The sequence below is a fragment of the Vitis vinifera genome, chromosome 12, assembly GCF_030704535.1.
Source record: "Vitis vinifera cultivar Pinot Noir 40024 chromosome 12, ASM3070453v1".
Classification (NCBI taxonomy): domain Eukaryota; kingdom Viridiplantae; phylum Streptophyta; class Magnoliopsida; order Vitales; family Vitaceae; genus Vitis; species Vitis vinifera.
This window is the reverse complement of record NC_081816.1, coordinates 8,262,396-8,285,952: the sequence shown is the minus strand read 5'-3', so window position 1 is coordinate 8,285,952 and position 23,557 is coordinate 8,262,396. Positions and strand designations below refer to the sequence as shown.

Sequence of the window (23,557 nt, the reverse complement as noted above, 5' to 3'; positions counted from 1 at the left end):
TTATTTAAAACCACAAAATATGATGTTTTTAAAAAATATTTTATATTATTTTTACTTGCTTTCTGAATGCTAATTTATAAAATAATTATATAAATATATATAATAATTAAAAATAAAGTATTTAATGTAAAAATTATTAAAAACATTTTAAGTTCCAAATAAATTTTTGTTTAAAAACTATTTTTAAAAAATAGTGACCAAACAAAGCCTAAATTTTGTCAAACAGACCTAATCCATCTTTAGAAACTTTTTTTAAGACGGTTTCTGAATTGCTATTGGACATGTTGTTTATGGGGTCTCAAAATTATCTGATGTTAGAACAAAAATGATGGGTTTTTTTTCCTATCTGCAACAAGAGGGCAGAAGCCCATATGAAATAATAAATTGAACGCGAGTGCTGTGCTGGGGTGGAGAAGAATCTTGATTTCAGGGGCAGTGCTGAGGGTGTTCAGAGAGCCATTAAGTGGTGGTTGCACTGCAGAGGTCACATGAAATCCGAGAGAGAAAAGCAGTGAGTAGTTCTCAATGATAAGTTTCCAAAATTCATCAATGCAGGGGTGGGGATTTGGCTGCAGCTTCCTCATCTCGGCTCTTTCTACAATGTAATGTGTTTGGAGTGTTCTTAGTCGAAGGGGTTTTCAATTGAAATGTTTTTAATGGAGCTGTTTATTTTTAAGAGATATACACTTTCTTCAAAGTGTCTGATAATGTTTTATTTGAAAAGTGTATTTAAGAGTGTTTTTAAAAGCCACTTTCAACCTAAAAAGTGTTTTTAAATAAAAATAAAATATTTGATAAATTTAAAAAAAAAATAAAAAACCACTTATATTACTTATTAGAGAAACGTTTCATAGGTGATTTTTCCAAAAATCACTAAAACCACTTCAAATAAAAAAAAACAATATCAAATGCACTTATATAGTATTTGCTTTTTTAATTTAACTTTTTTTTTTCTACTTATTACTTAATTTTTAAAAAAAATTGATTAAATAAAAAAAATCAAAATATTTAACTTTTTACTAAATGCTAAAAATAAATTTTGAAACAATTAAAACACAATATCAACACAAACTCTTATTCTATTAATACTTAATACTTAACAAAAATAAAATAACAAAAAAAATAAATATTTAAGTTGAATTTAATATTAAACTAAATTAATTTTCAGTTAGAATTAAGTAAAAAAATAAGCATTCGTTTATTAGATTTGATAGAAGTATTTCTTTTTAGAAGTGCTTTTAAAACTATCATTTATCAAATATTTTCTAAGACCTATTATAAATGATATTTTAAAATATTTTTAAAATTTTGTCAAGCGTTTTATTTTCCTTTACAAATACTTATTATATTAAAATCACCTTCTAAAAGTACTGCAAAACGGACTCATATTTCTTCTGCGCTGGAGCTAAGGCCATGGCTTTGGCATTTACTCTTCATTTCTCCTATGCTGGGGTCGATGAGTATGGGCCTTGTCAAAGCCCACATGGATGGGCCATGAGGCCTTTTGCCAGCTATTTGTTTTTGGAATCAACTCTATTGAAATAGTTCTCCAACGTGGAATCCTCAAGGCCTCCCTTTTAAAAGTGATCATCCTGAAAGTGCTTTCATGTTGTAACACTTTTATTGATCATAATACTTCTGGTAGAAATACTTTTAAACATAAGGCAGGGTTTGATTGAGGCAAAAGCATATAATCCTGGGTCGGAAACAAATGATTCGATCGATGATGAAGAACTATATACAATTCTTGATTAGGTTATTGATCTTTGATTATCCTAGGTAGGTACGTACATTGTTTGGAAGTACTAGAGCTCTCAGATTTTCCTATAACATTGTCTTAATTTTACTCAAAGGACTGGAAGTACTCTTGGATTCTCTCCTCCTCAAACTATGTTGTTTTATTCAAAGAGATTTCTTTGTGTACTATATGATCCTGTCAGTACCTGTTTCCAAGCTTTGCTGTTATTTTATTACCTTATATTTATTGGGTCTTTCTTTCTATCTCCATATATATATATATATATATGCTTAACCAAGACCTAGTAGAAAATTAAGAAAAATATAAAAGTGTACCAACACTATATAATCCATTAATTAAAAAAAAAACATAAGTATAATAGTAAAACTCTCAAAAACCTCTGTATATATGAATATGAAAGCCCAACACGCAACATCTTAAAAGCATTCAGAGAAGTGTAATAAAATTGATTTCGGCTTCATAATCCAACATACAATATATCGGTCTAATTTCTTTTATGGTAATTATGAATTAATGCATCATTAATTTCTGAGTTGATGATAGTAAATTCAAAACTTGGATTTCTTGAGTTCAGTGGGTTTAACTTTAACTTTAAAAACGGATCAGGGTCCTATTCATTTTTGGAAAAGGAGGACCACTGGTAAACCAAGCTACTTTTTCCACACATTAAAAGATTCTAGAGTATATTGACTGGAAAAATACCCCTCTCTAGTCTAAGTTCCCACTCTACAGTAGGTTTGAATATGCATTCACAAGAATAGAAACAGAAACAGATGTGGACTCACAAAGACCTTCTTTGATTATCAATTATTTTCAAAACAGATTTTTGATAACCATTTTAAAAAACAATGTGTTTTTTGACAACATATTTTAATTATTTTCACTCATTTTAACTTTTTTTAGGATTATTTTAAAATATAATTATATTACTATGAAAATAATTAAAAATGAAATATCACATATAAAAATTATTTTTAACAAACATTAAAAACATATAAAACGAGTTGAAAACATTTCAAATTTTCAAACATATTTTTGTTCCATAAAATATCTAAAAATTTTTGTTTTTTGTTTTGAAAACTTCCAAATCAACCCTTAAGATCTTTTGAAGATTTTCAAAACGATAGCTTTCAATGAGAGTCTTTAAAAAATAGCTTTTAGTTGTTTTTAAAGGCAAAATTCTATTTAGGAATCTAAATATGAAAAACAGTTTTCTCAGTTTATTTTTGTTTTAAAGATGCATATAATGAAAAGTTTTTAAAATATTCTCCATATTTTCAATCATTTCTTAGAATATTCTACAAAATACTTTGAAAACAAATTTCAAAAACAAAAAATTGTTTTCAGAAAAAAAGTTGTCAGACATGTTTTCCAAGTTCAAAAGACATTTTTTAAGAACATCAATTCTCCAAACAGACCATTACTTTTCTTTCTACTCTAATTAGATTCATGTTCTTCATTTCAACATTATAATGTAATCCAAACTAGTTTTGTTCTTTTGATCATCATATAGATGCTAGAAACAGTTTACTTCTTGATCCATTAATTCATTATTTCATGTTGTCATTGTATGTTTTAGACCTTGGCTTCTCTTGTAGAAACCCTAGTTTTTTTTTGTGAGATGCTTCTTTAAAGTTCTGATACAATTAAGTTCTTGAGAATCAGAAACCTCCACATGATCAAGCAATGGAAGAACCTCATAATGAAGACCAGATTGGCCAGGAAAGGCCAAAAAACTGAACTTAAAAGGCAAAATTAGGCATATCAGATCCAAACACAAGACGAAAATCTGATCAGGAGGCTAATTAGCACATAAAATTAGGCATAACTTAATCTGAAACACAAGTATGTACATCTTTAGCTTATAAAATTGAACATAGATGATCAAAACTCGAATCACTCTATTCTTTTCTTCACAAATCCATAGATCAGAAGTACCCAAACGGGTAAACTACATACCTGGTTACATATATATGACTCTCTAGCTTAAACAAACTAGCTTATTGACCAAATATCCTGGAACAGATCTGTGTCATTGTCGCAGTATGAGTCATATAGAGAGGCGTTAATGGGTGGATAATAATACTGGGTGTAGGAATCGTCTGTTAAGAATGGTTCGGTCCAGAAATTCTCATTGGGTTCTGCAAATGTCTCTGATGAAGCTATACCCTCGTCTGCAAACCAGTTCATTTCATTCACAGCTGGCGTATAATCAAAGCTCAAGGTGGAGATCTCGCTGGAAGATGATTCTGATTCCGGGGACGTTGAGAAGCTTTCTAAAATATAGTGAGATGGAGCATCTGCATGAATATTTTCTGATTCCAGTTCTCTCTTCTGATCATCACCCTCCCGTTTTGAAGTTCCAGGAGGTTGCCGAACCACTTGAGACTTGGCCGGATTTTGCCTCTCCCTTTTCTTCAGGTGGGTGTGCCAGTAGTTCTTGATCTCATTGTCAGTTCTTCCTGGTAGTTTTTTCGCTATGGCAGACCATCTATCAATGAAAGGGAACAAATATATGAGTTAGAACCATTAGTATAGTACTTAAATTTGATCACTAAACATTTTCTAGGGAGAAAAAAAGAAAAAAGAAAAAAATTATTTATGCAAAGATGTTTCTGTAATTTTCTTTGGATTGAATGCCCGATAGCAATGGATATTAGTGAGAGATTAGAGCTAAAAACTAAGGGGATCTCCATATAGGATTCTAAAACCATTACTAGTTCTCAAATTTTCGAAAGCTAGCTTGTGATTTAACATACTTGTTCCCAAGCTCTTCGTGTAATTTCTTGATGGTTTCTTCTTCTGCTTTGCTGTAGTTTCCTCGCTTAACATTAGGTCGCAGGTAATTCAACCATCGCAGTCTGCAACTCTTCCCACATCTCGAGAGACCTGAAGAAATCCAATACCAAAATTAGAATTCATTGATGGAATCCAAGAAAGGGCCGTTCCAATACAAGAAAAATGTGAAAAGGAAAGGAAAAACCAAGAAAAATTATCCTTCAACTTCAAACCCTTTTGATCTTTGGTTCCTAGGAAATTTTTCCTGGAAAGAAAATGGTTTCGTACCTGCAAACCTGGGAAGTTCTCGCCAGTTCCAATGGCCATATCTTTGAACATAAGCTCTTAACTTCTCATCTTCTTCAGGACTCCATGCTCCTTTCTTTCTGCCGTACTTATCATAGCATGGGTTTCTCACCATCTCTGATCTCCGAAAATCTTATCTGCAAGCTGGAAGTAAGGGCCAGGAAACGAACCTAGTTCAATTTATACCTCAGAGTTTGAAATCAAAACGTGTATTCAAACAGTTTACACTGAGTATATCAACTATAAAACTTCACTGATGGGCCTACTGTCTTCAAGAAGATGCCATGAAATGTGAAAATAGTCAAATGTCAATCAATAATCAGCCTCATTAAAAGTTGTTTTTTTTTCAATTGACCAAGACACTTGAGGATAATCCTTGATGCAGTGCATCAGTACTACAAGCCTCATGCTGCGCCCTCATCCACCAAGTTCATTTCTTTCCTTTCTTGTTCCCAATTTTTCTGGGCATCCCAGAATTGACTCATCAGATTAATTTTGTTTTTCCTTTTGTTGTTTTATGATTGGATTCAACCATGGAGAGATGCAAGGAATGTTGATTTTTCTTGTTTATATAAATAGATAAAACAAAATATGAAGGATTTTTGTTATTTAAAAAGTTGATAAATCTAAATTTCAACTCTGATTGCTGCCATAATGAGAATTAAGTCCTTGTATGCGTTGCTGAATCAACTGCCTACAACATTTATACTTCAGGTAAAATATTTTTTTTAAATTTTCTGATTATTATTTTAAAAATAATATATAATAATAAATATAATAAATAATTAAAAATAAAGCATTATAAATAAAAATTTGAAAAACATATATTTAAAAATATAAAAAAAAAAATTAAAAACTATTTTGTAAAATTATTTTTTCGAACACTTGTATTAACTATTAAATTAAAAACAAAAAGACGACAAGGACCAAAGTGCTGCAGCTGGAGTCAACCTTTGATGAAATGCACCGGCTGGCCATCCATGCGTCTAAACCAATCACAACCGTCAACATGACGGAACACATCTACCCATATGCGCCCTTCACTACGCTATTACTCCCATCATATTCACAGTTTTACTAAAAAATTGGAGACCCTCTCCTTCTGCCACGTTTCATGGACAGTGCCTAGACACTACGTTCTCTTCCCTGACGCACACTGGATGACGTAAATCTCATAAATTAAAGATTTAACAGTGACTTTACACATTAAAAAGACAGCTAGGATATTATTCAATTAAAAAAGTGGGGTCGCGCACGTGACAGACATCGAAGCGAGTAAGACGAAGAAAGGCCCGAAGTAAACGGATTCACACCAACGATTTTTTCAGCCTTGTGAGCCACGTGCGCATTCAGTCAACGCTGAATTACTCGGTTAGATATACTCGGTAAAATTGATTAATATTTTGTACTTACGCGTTCAGTAGGACTATTAATATTAATTCAATTAAAGCTGGATGTGAAATCAGTTGGCATTGTGACTTGATGATGATCGAAAATTTTATATTAGAACTTTAAATCAGGCATAATTAAGAATAATATGATTTATGACGAGTCTGATTACAATACCAAAAAATATCATTTTATGATGGATGGATTATATTAGTGGAGTGTAATTTTTTGTTTTCTATTCAAAATGTATCGTTAATGTAAATATAATTTTAGCTCTCATTTTTTGTATTTTTATATTTTAATCTTATTTGTGTATACACATATTCATCAACTTAGATGTCATCATTTTCAAAAAATTTTAGATTTTTTACTAATTAAAATAAGATATGTAATTTGAGCGAAAATCATTTAAAAAAATACATTTGATTGAATTATTTTTGTGTCATGGGGGTGTAAAATTTATTTAATGAGAAACGGTCTTCTTTTTTGACACCAAATTAAACTCGTATGGTGTTTGGATTATTGAATATAGAGAGTATTTAGTGTTAAGAATTTAGAGAAGATGAAATATAATAAAAATTTTAGAAATTATATAGTATAAATTTTTTATTTTTATATGAAATATGAATAAAATTAATAAAACTTAAACAGAAAAACTATTATTATTATTTTTTTATCCACTTTTTCTTTTATTTTTCTATTTTTTCTCTACTTTCAAACTTTCCATAATCCTTGTAATAAGGATCATATTTTTATTATCCACTTAAAAAATCAATTATATTCAAGGTGTTTGGTAGCGCATTATGAACTAAAATAACAAATACCTTATTTTCTCCCACAAAATTAACTACGTTTTATATGTCCAAGAGATAATTAAAATGACTAAAAACAAAAATGACTTGTAGTGAGATTCTATTGTGAAGAGTTTTCAAAAAGGTTCCATAAAACTATTTTTGAAAATAATTTTTAAAAACATTTTTTCAAATGCTTTTGAAACACAAGATTCCATCTAAGAGCGTAAAATTTTATTAACATATTTTTTTATTTTTTAAATATGGTTAAAATAATTTTTTATATATAATACTCTATTTTAATCATTATCCATGTTTTTAAAATTATTTTTTAAAAAAAGTTTTTTTGAAAACAGTTAAAAAATATTTTTTTGAAAATATCATATTTTTTATTATAAAATACGTTTTTTTTTAATAAAAAGGCAAAAACATGTTTTTTTAAAAAGTCATCGACAAGGCCATATCTATTTCAAAAAATTTTCACTTTTCTAAACAAATATGACTTATTTAAATAAATAATAATATTAAATCATTTTTTTTTTTTTTGGAATTATGCTACATTAAGAGGGGATTGACAAGAAAAATAAATTAAAAAAAAATCCAACTATAACTGCCACTGCCATATTCAGTGCATATGCCCTCATTTCCTACATCTAGTGGAAGCTTCTCTTACTAAAAGAAAATCAGAAACATAAAAAGTACTGGATATTGAATGAGGTACAGGGGATGGAGTTGGAGCCTGCCAATATTGATTTTATTTATATTTTAATATACAAATTATTTTTCAAATTTCAATTGGACTAACATAGGAGGTGACTACCCTTGACACATTAGGTAAGCTAGCCAAAAGAAATCCTTTATTCAGGTTAGTTAACTGTAAGTATAAGAATGTTCTTCGGCTTGCATGTTGTGCCTTTTGTGTAAGAAGAATTGCTTCTTCTTTTTTTCACATCAAATTATTAGAATATTAAAAAAAAGTTACAATTATATATTTCATCATAATATTTATATTTAGGGACTTGTTATAATTGTGATTAAAGATGTCGAGGTCAAGTTTATCTTCGTTATATATTTAACTCTATTATGTTTTTTAAGATTTTTTTAAGAAAGTACCAATTGACAGGTGTTTTTTGAAAACTTTATCATTATGTCATTTTTTTTTATTAGTGAATTATTGAGTGTTAATACACTTCATGATCATATTGATTGTCCAATCATATTAAAAATCTCATATTTTTCTTTATTTTTTACTTGTACGTGGTTTGATTAACAATCTCATAGATTTGTGAATGCTAATAATATTTAATGAGAAGTGATGTTTTTTTTTTAGATCAAATTAAACTCATATGATATTTGGATTGCTTAACATAAAAATTATTAAGCTCCAAAGAATTTAGAAAAGATGAAATATAGTGAAAATTTTATAAATTATATATTTTAAATTCTTTATTTTTATATGAAATATGAATAAAATTAATAAAACCTAACAAAAAAAACTATTATTTTTTTATCCACTTTTTTCTTTTGTTTTTCTATTTTTCCCTAGTTTCAAACTTTCCATAATACTTGTAATAAGGATCATATTTTTATTATCCACTTAAAAAAATAATTATATTCAAGGTGTTTGGTAGGCAATTATAAACTAAAATAACAAATACCTTATTTTCTCTCACAAAATTAATCATGTTTTATATCTCCAAGAGATAATTAAGATGTACTAAAATAAAAATAAAAATTAGTTATAGTGAGGTCCTATTGTGAAGAGTTTTTGAAAAGGCTCCATAAAACTATTTTTAAAAACATTTTTTCAAATTCTTTGTAAAACAAAATTATATTTAGGAACTTAAAATGTTATTAATGTTTTTTTTTATATTTTTAAATATGTTTTAGGTGATGTTTATTTTTTAGTTGAATAGAAAAAATCTTTAAAAGGTAAAATATTTTACTTTTTCTATTAAATTAAAAGTAATATATTAATATCAATCATTATAATTAAATTGAACTTATCGAAAACAAATTTACTCTAGTTATATTAGTCAATATCAAGAATGAAAATATTGCTAATCACGGATATATCGGTACTTCGATTTTACGGATATATTGGAGATATATCGGATATATCGGAGATATATCGGATATATCGAAGATATATCGGCGGATATTTTGGAAAAAAATATCGGTAAGCTTAAAATTGTTAAAAACTCATGAAAATGTAAGGAAAACCTCATAATAATATAATTAGAAGTATAATAGACATTTTAAAGTTATTTTATTGAAAATTTTGATATATGTATATCATGATTTATCATATTTGATAATAATATCGTATGCATCGATAAAAATATGAATTTTATAAATGTACATTTATTATTAAATTACACCTAATATTATGATATTTGATTATAATATGTCTAATTTTAAAATATATATTAATATTAAAATATGATCCATTTAATTCAATTGTATTAAACAATATAAAATAAATTATGATATATATATATAAATTTTTTAATATTTAATTAATTATTAATGATATTAAAAACATTATAAAGAAAATTATATAATTTTTATATTTTTGGTAATTAATTAAAAGATCTTGTATTTAATTATAAAATAATTATAATTAATTTACTCTTTAAAATATTCTTTTAATATTTTCATACTGAGTTTAAGTATATATATATTATTTGCACATTATATATCAAGGGGCTAGTTAACCCAAATGGTAAGTGGCTGAATTCCAAACCTTTTGGTTTGAGGTTCAAATCCCCTTGGCAGCAAATGGGAGGCACTGTAACTCGTTGACTGCATTGTAGCGCATTTGACTTCGTTGACCCCGTTGACCATTCGTGTCAATATCCTTCACGAAATATTTGATTTTTTTTCACTTTGCAAATAACTTTTATATGTAGTATTTTATTTCAATTATTATCCATATTTTATAATTATTTTTTAAAACAAATAAAAATATCTTGTTTCATAAAAAAATATATATTTTATGGTTATAAAATATGGGTTTTTTTTAGTTAGGAAGAACAAAAAAACCATTTTTTTTTTAAAAGTCATCGACTTGAGCCATATATATTTCAAATTTTCTTCCCTTTTCTAAACAAATATGGCTTATTTAAATAAATAATAATATTAAATCATATATTTTTTTTGGAATTATGGAACATTAAGAGGGGATTGACAATAGAAAAAGAAATTAAAAAAAAAAAGAAAAAATCCATCTATGACTAGCACTGCCATATTCAGTGCATATGCACTCATTTCCTACATCACGTGTGGAAGCTTCTTTTGCCAGAAAGAAAATAAGAAAACATTAAAATAATTAAAACAAAACAAAACTGTACCCGATATTGAATGGGGTACAATTGACGGAGTTGGAGGCGGCCAATATTGATTTTAGTAACAAATTATTTTTCAAATCTCAAATGGACTAACATATTAGGTGACTACCATTGAAACATTAGGTAAGCTGGCCAAAATAAATCCTTTATTCAGGCTAGTCAACTATAAGCATAAGTATGTTCTTTGCTTTGTATCATTCGATAAACGTGCCTTTGTGTACCACGAATTGCTTTTATTTATTTAATTCTCATTATTTGACATGAAAGTATTAGAACATTAAAATAATTACCGTAAATTGTTCTATTTGTTATAGGAAAAAAAGGAAAGAAAAAAAAGAGGTTGTTTGACAATTGTCTTTTAAAACAATTGAAAAAAAAAAAACAGGTTTAACAATTAGAAAATAAAAAATATAAAATAATTTTCTATTTTTAAAAACAATAAACAATGTGTTTTCAAAAAATATATTTTTATTGTTATTTATTATTTTTCAATAATTGTTTAAAAAATAATTATGTAAGTGTAGAAAATAATTAAAAATAAAGCACTATATGTAAAAGTTATCTTTAAAATATATTTAAAAATATAGAAAATATGTTTAAAATATATCATATTTTCAAACAAACATTTATTCTATAAAAAATCAAAAAACGATATTTAAAAAACAATTATTAAACATGACCTAAATTATCATTTTATTTTTATTATTAAGAATGGATTAAATAAGTAATTTAAGAATATAATATCTATTTGAAAAGACGAGAAACAAGATCAAGAATCTATATTGAATTTCTTAATATTATTATCGTGTTAGTAATACAAATTAATAAAGTGAATGATATTAAGTTTTTCTTGCGATGATTGGAAATGTGGTCATGCTTGTGATATTTAATCCTTACGATGCATTTATTTAATAGATTTATAAATAATGAATAATATTAAAGAGGTTTATATATATATATAGAGAGAGAGAGAGATAGGTAGTGTAAACACAGCAAAGCAAATTCCGTAATTGAATCAATCTTTCACTTATTTGATAATATGGTTAAGGAATTACTTATGGTTAAACTCTTTACAACTTTTCAATGGATGTAATCTTTTTTATGAGTTTTGCCATCCCCATCATTTTTAATTTGATATTTATGTTACGTTTGGTTTCAAAAAATTTAAAGAAAATAAAATAAAGAGGAAAAATAGAAATAATTAAAAATAAATTTTAAACCGATCAATTATTTTCATTTCATACTTTAAATTCATTCATTTATTTAACTCTTTTATATTAAAATTAAATATTTTAAAAATACATAAGTTTCTTACTAATTTTAATTATATTTGACTTTTTTTTATATTGTTCATAGTAAAATCAATATAAGAAAAAAAAATTTTCTTTGATATTTTTTTTCTTAAACTATGTTTGGTTTTGAGAAAGTAAAAGAAAAAAAAGTGTTAAAAAAAATATAATTTTTACATTTGGTTTTATCATAAAAAATACAAAAAAAAAAAATATAATTAAAATTTATCAAAAATTTATATATTTTAAAATTATTTAGTCTTTATATAATAATAGAAGGAAACAAGTCAAATGAATTTAAAAAAACATATAAAAATAATTTATTGATCACTTTTTTTCCTTTAAATTTTCCGAGAACCAAACATACTTTTCATATTTTCCTGGAACCAAACATAGTTGTAATAATTTAATATATTTGATGAAATTACCTATAAACAAAAAATTTATTAGAAACTGAAAGATAATTTTACCATAGTAAAATAAACGATTAGCCTTCAAAATTGAACAAATGAAGCAAATAGAGCTCGAGCAAGTTCTGAGAAGGATAGAAAGTAACATGTTGGAATCATGCAAAATACACATGGCATATTCTATTAATATTTTCAACATACAATATCTTTTTCTCTTTACTTTTTTTTTCCTTTATTTACTTGTTTGGCCAACTTTAGAGTCAAGTCACCCTTTTCAAAGTCTCGTGCCCATGAATGAAAATGTCCCAAGTGGGATGACGTAGATTGCATCACCACTTGACTATATTCTTTCATCTTATTATTATTATTTAATTTTATTTTTTTTTAACAATTGCTGAGATTAACGTGGGTTCTGGTTTCAAGTCTCTTTCTTGGCCTCATTAAAAAAACCAAACCTTTGTTCTACTTTCTGCCTTATAGACCAAGAAAAGTTGTTTTTTAGACCATTGAAATCTTGGTTTAATTGCATGGCTGCAACTGAAAATTACATGCTATATAAATTTTAGCTCATAATAAAATGCTATAGTTTTTGGGCATACATTCATGGCTTTATTTTATGGAAAGTTGTGAATTAATTATATCCATTATTAACTCACAAACTAAAATTTTTAGTCTTATTTAGACCATAAAAGCTCTATTTGGGGTGTCTTCAAAAATAGTTTTGAGAAGAGTTCTTAAAAATAGAGCAAAAGTCTACTTCAAAACTTGAAATATTATTCATATGTTTTTTATGTTTTTAAACATATTTTAAAAATAATTGTATTATTTTTAATCATTCTTCATATTTGATAATTATTTTTTAAAACAACTTTTAAAAAACAAATGAAAGTAATTCAAAACATCTCAAAGATATAATTTGAAAAAAATATCATATTTTTTTATTGTCAAGCATATTTTCTTGTTTTTTTTTTATGTAGAATATAAAATTATTTTAAAAAATAATTATCAAATAGCGTCATAGGTTTTTTAAAATTGTTTTTAATATCAGTTTGAAAATAATTATTTTCAATAAAAAAAACCTTGATAAAAACTCAAATACAAAAAGTAGTTTTTTTTTTTTTTTTTTTTTTGTGAATGTAAAATATAGTTATATACCATATAAAAATTCTTATTTTAAGAGAAAAAAAAATGTTAAGAAAATGATTTTCTCATATTTGAGTGTAATATGAAAAATATCAAATAAAATCAAATATATAATTAAAACTAGTTAGAAACTTATACGATTTTAAATTATTTAATCTTTATACCAATGAATTAAAATAACTAAAATAAGTTTAAAGTAATAAATAAAAATAATTTATTGACTTCTAATCTATTTTTATTTTCCTTCTATTTTTTCTTTATATTTTCTTTTCTTTCTATTTTTCCTCAAATTTTTTTTAAAACCAAACATAGTCTTATAGTATCATTCACACTTTCAATTATTTCACAAAACATCTTACAAAATCAAAACACATGAAAATAACTCATATTTATTTTAGAAAATATCTCTTTTTAAAAAAAAAAATAAATTTTAAACTATTTTTTTTAAAAAAAAAAAATCAAACATAGAAAACAATTTTTTTGCTCCCACCGAGGAAGAGAAATTTGTTTTCAAAACTAAACTTTTGGTCAACTGATGGCTTAAGAATAATATTTAAAGGTTTTTTTGGATGAATTTCTATACTAAATTTTATTAAAAGAATTTATAGATTGAAAAACAACTTATCATAGAAGTTAATAACACATGACTTCTATGTCCAAACCCATCTTTTAGCATAGACTTGGACTTCCAAGTCTTCAACTTCTAGCCTAAGAAAAACACAAAAACTTAGTTGGTGCTCATTTTTTCAATTTTTTTGTTAAAAGCAATTTGGTTTTATAATTTAAGTAAATTATTTGTTTATATATTTTTTTTATAATTTATTATAAATTTTTTTATTGGATAAAAAAGTTAAAATATTTAACTTTTTTTAAATAAAAAAAATAATATGTTAGTTTTTCTTTATTTATTAATACTTAATAAAAATAAAATATTACAAAAATAAATAATTTAATATTTAACACTATTAAATATTATTTAATTTTAAATAAAATAAATAAATATCACATTAATCTAAACAAAATCCATAGCTTTTGATGTTGTAAAACTGTGTGGGATATTTGCAATGTAAGTTTAATAATCTCAGATCTTTTTCACTTTATAATTCTTACATTAGAATTATTTTTCTCAGACATGAAATTGAATATCGTAGGGGAAATTTTTTTAAATCTATGTATGATTCTTGAAAAGTACTTTAAAAGAAAAAAGAAAAAAGTGAAGGAAAGTTTAGGGAAGATGCCTTAATAGATAACCTATACTATGTTTGGCTATTGAAAATTTTGAGAAAAAGAAAGTAGAAAAAAAAATTAAATTTAACATTAATTAATATTATTAATGTGTTTTCTTGTTTCCATAGTATTTCTTTCTTAAAACCAAATATCAGATAACAAATTATTTTTTTCCTTAAACTCTATGTTCGATTAAGGACTCGTTGGAGATTGTTTTTAAAAACAATTTTCTAACTCAAATAATACTATGACAAACTTTTGATAAAATGTATATATATAGATTTTAAGAATCTGTTTTGAAAATATATCATTTTTTATAATAAATTTGAAGTGATTTTAATTTTAAAATAAATGTATTGTTTTGACAACTTTTTCATGAAAAAGAATAAGTTAAGATTTTTTTATTATTTAATATTAGGGTCTCAAATATAATTTTATTATTGAAAACTATTTATTTTTAAATGAGAATTTAAAAAAAAAAAAAAAAACTCAAAAACTCTTATGAAAACTAATTTTTAAGATTTTTTTTTTGAAAATGTTCCCAAATTATGATCTTATTTTTTTTAACCCTCTTTTCTTGGGTTATGTTTGGTTCGTAGAAAATACTAAGGAAAAAAATGTTAAGAAAAATTATTTTATCATATTTTATTGTTTTATAAAAAATTCCAAAAGAAATTAAATATAATTAAAATTAGTTAAAAAAAATTTACTTTTAAAATTATTTAATCTTTATATTTATAACTTAAAATAAATAAAATAAATTTGAAATAACAAATAAAAATAATTTATGGACTTTAATTTTAATTTTAATTTTTCTTTAATTTTTTTTTTCTACTTTTCTTCCTTATTTTCTTTCTATAAGGATATGTTTAGTTCTAACAAAAATTTAAAGAAAACCAAAAGGAAAAAAAATTTGGAAGAGAAGGAAAATAAAAAGAAAATAAAATATTTTATTTAAAATTAATAAATTATTTTTATATGTTACTTAAAAGTTAAAACTCAATTAATTTATTTTAAATCTTTTATTTTCCAGCAGCCAAACATGGGTTAAAACTTTTCAAGAATCAAAGCCCAACACCTGTTGTTTTGTCCCCTCATGAATGGCCCACGGAAACCACTTGTCAAATTGTATATATGTGGCTTAATTAAATGGTGAGCACTTTTGGTAAGAAAAGCACCTGGAGGAAGTCAACACCACAGATGCTAAAAAAATTTTTTACAAGAGAAAGAGATGACAAATTTGGCTATCTCAAGTAATTTTCTTTTCCTTTCACAAAATCCAACATAACTTTTAGATTTTCAAAAGATATATCAGAGACATCAGCATATATGTTCCAAAAGAGAGGATAGATTTATAGGACTGCTTCTCTTAGAGCCTTATACATACATATAGAGAGAGCGAGAGAGAAACGATCATGCATACACATGATCCTCCGGGGAAAACTGTTAAGACTACAATGCTTTTACCAATATCTTAAGCCTTCATGTCCATTATAGAAACCATCTGAGTACAAGAGCTCTCCAGAAAGTGGGGGATGAAATAAAATCTCTGGGTCCACCATTGGAGCCATGGAATCATTTGGTATGTAGTAGTTGTCTGCAAAAAATGGTTCTGTCCAGAAATTTCCACTGAGTTCTGCAACCGTTTCCATGGAAGCCAAGCTGCTGCAATCATATGAAGCACAGTTGCTGCTGTTACCTCCTGCAGCACTACTGTCTGTGGTTGAGGATGAGGTTTCAGTACTAGAGGATGGCTGTGGGGAAAATGGGTAGCTTTCAAGAATTTGAGAAGCAATTGGGTGTACAACAGATCTATTTTGGCTTGTTTCACGTTGGGAGAGACCATTGGAGATGAAGTTTGCTTCATGGGAAGCCGTCTTTTGCTTAATCAACCGTTTCTTGAGGTTGGTATGCCAGTAGTTTTTTATCTCATTGTCTGTTCTTCCTGGTAACTGAGCTGCAATGGCAGACCATCTGCAAAACAAAATTACCGAAAAATCAATCATTTCCTATCCATCCATACAATTCCTTAGTAGGATTTGCCAAGGTTTGAATGAAGTTGAGATCAAGTAGTAATTAATCACCTGTTCCCAAGCGATGCGTGTAATTTGATGATGGTGTCTTCTTCTTCTTTGCTATAATTCCCTCTTTTGATGTTTGGTCTTAGATAATTCATCCACCGCAGCCTGCAACTCTTCCCGCACCGCATTAGACCTTCAAAAAGAGAGCAAAATTACTGATCAGCAAGCAGCCAAATGGGGAATGCTATCATGATATCAACCACACACCCCCAATTCAATTACCCATCCATACAATTCTCATTTTCAGCTTTTCAGAAATGTATTCTTCCTAATCAATCTGGAAGAGAACCAAGAAAATATTTCATATTTGTCCAGGATGGTGTGATTAACCATCAGGAAAATCATAAAATTTGAAACAAATGGAACAAAATTACACCAACCCAGATGAATATTCATGAATTCCGCCACTCCCATTAACCAAAAACCGAGCTTTTTTTTGTTACCTGCATACTTGGGAAGCCGACGCCAATTCCAACACCCATATCTAGTAATATAAGCTACGAGCTTATGATCCTCCTCTGGAGTCCATGTACCCTTCTTCAATCCACTCTTATCACAGCAAGGAGTCCTCACCATCTCTTCTCTTTTTCTTTTCTTTTTTTCCTCTTTTCCTCTCTCTTTCAAAGGAGTAGTTTCCTAGATCTTGTCTAGAACTCCAAAGCCTGGTCAGCTATTTATATACACTATGACTTCAATGACCAAAACGTGTTGCATGCCATGCTCTAGAATATGGAGGGGGGACCTCCAAGAAGATTCATATGCGGAACTCCCTTAGATATGTTTAAACTCGCAATGGTAAACTGGGAGGTTGAAACATGTACATATGACGACTGCCCTATGCTTCTAGGAAACCCCCAGGTAACCTTTTTTCATATGTGATCATACATCAATAAAGTGGATGTGCAAAACCTGTTTGATTGCAAGCATGTTTCACAATTTTCTTTGGCTCCTTCTAATCTACTGGTTTTTGGATTTAGCTTCACTCCCTTTGTCAAATATAAATTCATGCCAATGATCCTATAAGGAAATAACACATTTTTTTTATATACACAATGATCTACTTGGGAAAATTTCATCAAAAGTACAATTAGACTTGTAGGTAAGGATAGAGTTTGTTTTGAAATGATTTTTGGGTTTGTTTGGTAACTTTCTTGAGATTATTTTGAGGAAAAAAAAAAAAAAAAACACATTTAGTAATAAAAACCTGTTTCATGTTTCATGTTTCATGTTTCATGTTTTTTTCATCTTAATAGAGTGTTTTTTGTTTTCACTTATTTTCTAATAAAAGTTGTTTTAAAAAATAATTATAGAAATATATAGAATGATTAAAAATGAAGTATTATATAAATAATATATATTTTTAAAAACATATTAAAAAGACTAAAAATATATTAAAAACATTTCAAGTTTTCAAAGAGATTTTTATTTTAAAAAATATTATATAATAATTTTAAAAAATTATTTTTTAGAATGATTTTTTAAAACAATTACCAAATACGAAATTAACTTCTCTATTTAATAATAGAAAATATAAAAATAGACCCGTTGAATTCTACATTTGAAAATTTTATTTTAAGTATATTTTCATTAAAGATAAGGTTATTATCAATGTTTACGAAAATTTTAATTAAATAAAAATATGCATAAAAGTATTGGAATTCACATTGGAGAGTTTTATTTGTTTTACATGGTGCTTTTAATATTTGAAAAAGATATTTTGGTATTATAAAACTTCTTCTAGCACTTGTCCATATCACTTTAAGGGGGATTACTAAATGAATTGAATAAAAAAAAAATTAATTTTCCAGTATAATTCGTGTATTTATATCAATCAGGACTTTAGGAGTTGGGTTACATCAATGTCATTATGTCACACTCTATATTCCATTATCGAAAATAAAAACTATAATGGAGAGCCCCACAAATTTTGAGGCCAAGAATGATGCTTGGAAAAAGCTGAACATTGGGACCAAAGAGTCTGGCTGTCGAGGCCAAAAACTTCCCATCCATACATGGGAAAATGTCATTAATTTCAATCCTATTTTCTAGGTTTTGAAATATTTGCATTTTTTACTTGAATGTAAATCTATGTATGAAAGGTGGATGTGAGCAAGTATGAAAATATCAAGATATATCGATGATATATCAGTAATCATGGATATATCTGCGATACAATCAAAATATCGGTCTTAAATGAGAAAATATCGTTGAAATTTGGAGATATATTGATAAAAAAATAAATAAAAATTAAATTATTATAAATAAGTTAATTTTAATTATCTTATAATTTATTTTATATACTAATTAAATATAAAATAAATATAAAATCATAAAATAAAATTTTCAATATTTTTAAATAAAAATATTTTATCAAAATGTACCAATATTTTTAAACAAAAATCATAAATATTGATCGACACTATATAATTAAATTTAATATCACAAATCATATAATACATATATCAATTTATTCAACAAAACAATTTTAAAATGTCTATTATACATTTAATTTTATTTTTAAGAGTTTTTTATTACATTTTCATAAATTTTGATTTATATATATTTTATATCAAAACATCCATCGATATATTTTCGGTATATATATATAATTACCAATATTTTCATCATTGGATGTGAAACACATTATTATTAAAAAAAAAACTAAAATTTTAAAATTTTAATTGAAATTGATTTAAAGTGAAAGATTTTCTTATTTTAGTTCTTTAAAATTAAAGAAATTCGTTATCAATATTTTTCTGATTTATAAGACATCATAGTTTTGTAGAGGAATTTGAGAGAAAAAAGTACAATGAAAAGTGAAATCAATAATTTTTGAAATAAAAGAGATATAGTACAATATTTTCCACAAAGTACCGGGTTCATTGAATTGAAAAGACAAAATCAACTATTCTAATCCATTAGTACTTGTAGTTTCAAGTTCAATGACTCTTCTTTTATCCATGTCTTTATTTATAAATCATTTTCTAAATCTGTTATATAACACAAAAATTAAATAAAATTTGAGGTAAGATTACACTCAATAATTTCTTTCAAATTCAAACCAAATCTTATTAACCACAATCACTGCCTTGTATATCAAATTTAATATAAATTAATGTTTTTAAAAATTAATATTATATTAACACTAGAAAGGTTATCCCTTTCTCATTGAATTTCACCAAAAATTATATCTATTATAATATATGTTAAAGCCCTGAAAGCCTTTGATATTATTAATAAAAAGATATTTTTAATGTATAATTCTTTTTGCCTTTTTTTTTTTTCAAATAAAACTTAATCAGCCTATTTTTAAAGTCCTAACACACTAAACTTACTATTATACCTAACCCTTAAACTATAATGATAATGAAAACTTTGATTCTTATTTTTCTTGCTTTCAATTACACATTTATGGTTGTTGTAAGTATCACATCTCATTCATTATAACGGTATTTGTCGTCACTACGATATTATTTTTTGTTTTTTTTTTATTTTTGTATTTAAAAAAGAAAGAGAAAAAAGATGACAATAATTATAATATGTTTGGTTTTCTTCTCATTATTTTAATAAAAAGTAAAAAGATAGATTTAGACTCGAACATTATGTGTTGGGTTTAGGATTTTAAAGTTTTCATAAAGATTAAAAATTTGACCAAAAAGGTTCCATTAAAGATTCAAAAAGTTATAAACGAAGCACGCCGATTTTAAACTTTTATCCTTTCTCTTGGCTATAAGGGATGAACTATACACTTTAATAAGAAACACCAACAGAATTCTTTAAAAATGCCCTCAAATTTTAAGAGGAATCTACCAAAAAAACAAGACAGCAAATGGGACATACTCCAAATACCCACCACTAATTAATATTCAAAGTAAAAGTAAACCCCATTGGTAGGTCCATTTCAAAAGAGCCATGGCCACTTTTATACTTTCAAAAGACGTTAGAAAGGGAAAATAATGTTGAAAGTACACCCAAATATGTTCACATATGGGATAGAGAAAGAGTCATGGTCAAGCACAGAACTAAGGGTGACCCCAATTGGAAGATGACCCTTTCAGTCTTATTATTAAATACACGTAGCAATCAAACCTGCAAAAGTAGAAGTTTTCACACCATTGTATGAACACCAAACTCAGTCCTACTGTACATTTGAATAGCCTCGATAGTCTCTGTACTTTGTGTGGAACCTTTTTATTATCCTTTAAGACCAGCCACAGAAATGAAAAATTTTCGCCAAATTGTGGGACCCTATTCAGTGACAATTATTCAGTGATAAAGATGTGTAGGGGGCGGCAATATATGATTTGTACAGCTTTTGAAAAATTGACACCCATAGATTTTGATTTTGATTTTTTTTTCCTCCATGACAACACCTGTGTGACTGAAAAGGAAGTTTTCCGTCCATGAGATATTTTCATATCATTTTTATGATAAGAAAGAAATTTTCCCAAAAAAAAAAACAGTAAATTGAGAAAAAAAAAAAGTAAATTAAACTTGTAACCTTAGTGAAAACAAGCTCTCAGATGTCATGATGATTAAGTTTGTATGAAAATTGATAGTTCAACCATTATAATCTTTGTAAAATTATTTACACATTTTTTTTAATGCTTAAATATGGGAGGGAATATAAAAATAAATAAATTTATGAATAGTTATATTTCATATTTCTAAATATAAAAAAAAGATGAAATTATTTTTTGTGATTTTTTTAATTCTTTTCTTTTCTCTCTTTTTTTTTTAGAAATAATTTAGTTTAATGCAAAGCATATTAATTTTAATCCATAAAACTAAAATAGCAAAAATTTTGCAATGAAACAAATAAATTAAATTAAATTAAATAAATACTGAATATTGAAGTGAAAGATCATTGCATCATATTCCATGTGTTCAATGGTCCACCTCAATCAGTTTATGAGGTGTGGAAAAATCCTCCTTTTAAAAAGTAGGAAAAAAAATGAAAAAAAAAAGGAAAAGAAAGGAGTCGTGATTCAGGCCTCAAGGAAAGGAAAATTAAAAGGAAATTATAGTCTTGTTATTTATTTGCTTGAGAATTTAGCAATCTATTATAGACTCGGATAAAGGCAATCTAAAGGCATTAAAAATGGTCATAGAGGTTTGGAAAGTCAAAAGATGACTTTGAATTGCCTAGAAAGGAAGGAGGCATTTCCACACATGCAGATTCCATTTGCCCATTTTAATTCAAGCCTTTACTTGCTTACCGGCAATTTATATTGACATAAAAAATAAATAAATTTAAAAAGAGAGAGAGAGAGAGAGAGATAAATAAATATCTCTTTACATCTTATAAATTTTTATTATGGAAAATAAAATATATTATGTTTTCATTTTATAAATTTTTCTCTCCAAGTGTATAGTGTTTTTCTTGCTTCTCTTTTTTTTCTTCTATTATTTTCTATAATCCTTCACCTGTGAAGGTAACATGTTCCAATTTCAAAGCCCAAGTCAAGTCAAGCAAATCACTAATTATCAAAAAAATGATTTTATACCAAAATAAAGTCATGTTTCCATTCTATGGTCAAGTTATATTAATAATAGTTTAAGTTAATGATTTTAATTTTTTTCTTTTCACATATATAATATTTTTTTATTTATATATTTTTCTCTTTCTACTTTAAACAAATTTATTTATCCTTTAAATTTTTTTTCTTGATATCAGTAATATGAAACCATCACATTTAAAGTTGAAAAAAATCTCGGCAAAGATTATGTTCATAATTTATCGTGTTAGTTGGACTACGCAAACTTGTCATAGGAAAAATAATAATAATAATAAAATTGTTCATTTCATAATATATTGTCATAATTAGGTAGAGATATGAATTCAATTGTCCACAATTGTTAAAAATAAAGAAATAGATTTATATCATCTTTAATAACTAAAGACAAATGAGTAGCGGGTAACATGTGTTCCTGACTTCCAAGTCCAAGTAAAAAAAAAAAGTTATTAATTACTAATAAATAACTTCACGACTAAGTCAAAGGCCATGTTTCTATTTAATAGCCTAATAGGTCAGGTAACATGGGCAATAGTTTAACCCAACAAATTAAAATTTTCGATTTCACTTAAGTTTCAATCTATTGATGTGGAACTTTCAAACTTGGAAACTTTGTGAAAAACAATGTTTGAACTTAATTTTTAACAAATGCTAAATCAAGCATAAAATACCAAGCTTGTTAGTCTCATTTGGTATCATGTAGGGGGTTTTATTTTACCCAATTGTATCTAAACAACCAAGTAATTAGATTATATTTGAAGTACCTTACAAGTGTTGGCAAGTTAGAATTCAATTTTTCTTTAATCTCGTTCTTTTCTTTTTTTTTTTTACTTTTTTGGGGGGCCACACTTTGTTCCACAATATATAAACAATACTTTTCCTAATTTTCTCTTTTCAAGTCCAAGTCAATAATTATTAAAAAGATTCATGACTATCGATAATGTCTTTATCAGATGTTTATTCCAAAAAATACGTAAGTTTTATAATTAATTATTTAAATCTTATGTCTTTTAGACTAAGATGAATAATTTTACCTTAGTCTTAGTCTTTAGACCGTCATAACGACGTTATTTTTACTTTTTTATTTTTATATTTCTCATTTTCTATTGAGAAGCTTTTTTGTCTATGAACACCTCTTTATTTCTATTTTGTTTAGTTCAACTCTAATAATGCACTCTCTTTATTTCTTTTTGGATTTATATACATTGCAAAAAGTAATACAAATATACAACTAATTTTAAATTTTCTTTGTTTGGTTCACCTTTAAAATATAAACTAAATAAAAATTATGAGTTCATAATTATTGTCTTAGTTGTATTAGACAAACTTGTATTTAAAAAAAATTAATTATACGATTTTATCATCACCATTTAGTAGGTATTTTAATCCAATATTTTTTAATGATCATAAATAAATAAATTCATATTGTTTTTTATGACTAAAAACATATAAATAAAGGTAATATATTGCTAACTTTCAAGTCTAGAGTCAAAGGAATATGGGAATTACTAAGAAACT

The 23,557-nt window shown here is 26.2% G+C and overlaps 2 protein-coding genes across 2 annotated transcripts; both read right to left on the bottom strand.

The window, feature by feature from the left end:
• Positions 1-3,549: 3,549 nt before the first annotated feature.
• LOC100246003 (transcription factor MYB15) lies at positions 3,550-5,054 on the bottom strand. Its single transcript, XM_002276926.4, has 3 exons — positions 4,826-5,054; positions 4,519-4,648; positions 3,550-4,250 (listed from the first exon to the last, which is right to left on the bottom strand). The coding sequence occupies exons 1-3, from the start codon at positions 4,956-4,958 to the stop codon at positions 3,755-3,757; spliced, it is 759 nt and encodes a 252-aa protein (XP_002276962.1). The 5' UTR covers positions 4,959-5,054; the 3' UTR covers positions 3,550-3,754.
• Positions 5,055-15,770: 10,716 nt separating this feature from the next.
• LOC100256383 (transcription factor MYB4) lies at positions 15,771-17,168 on the bottom strand. Its single transcript, XM_002272668.4, has 3 exons — positions 16,967-17,168; positions 16,527-16,656; positions 15,771-16,416 (listed from the first exon to the last, which is right to left on the bottom strand). Exons 1-3 carry the CDS (start codon positions 17,097-17,099, stop codon positions 15,906-15,908), a joined length of 774 nt encoding a protein of 257 aa, XP_002272704.1. The 5' UTR covers positions 17,100-17,168; the 3' UTR covers positions 15,771-15,905.
• Between the last annotated feature and the right edge of the window lie 6,389 nt (positions 17,169-23,557).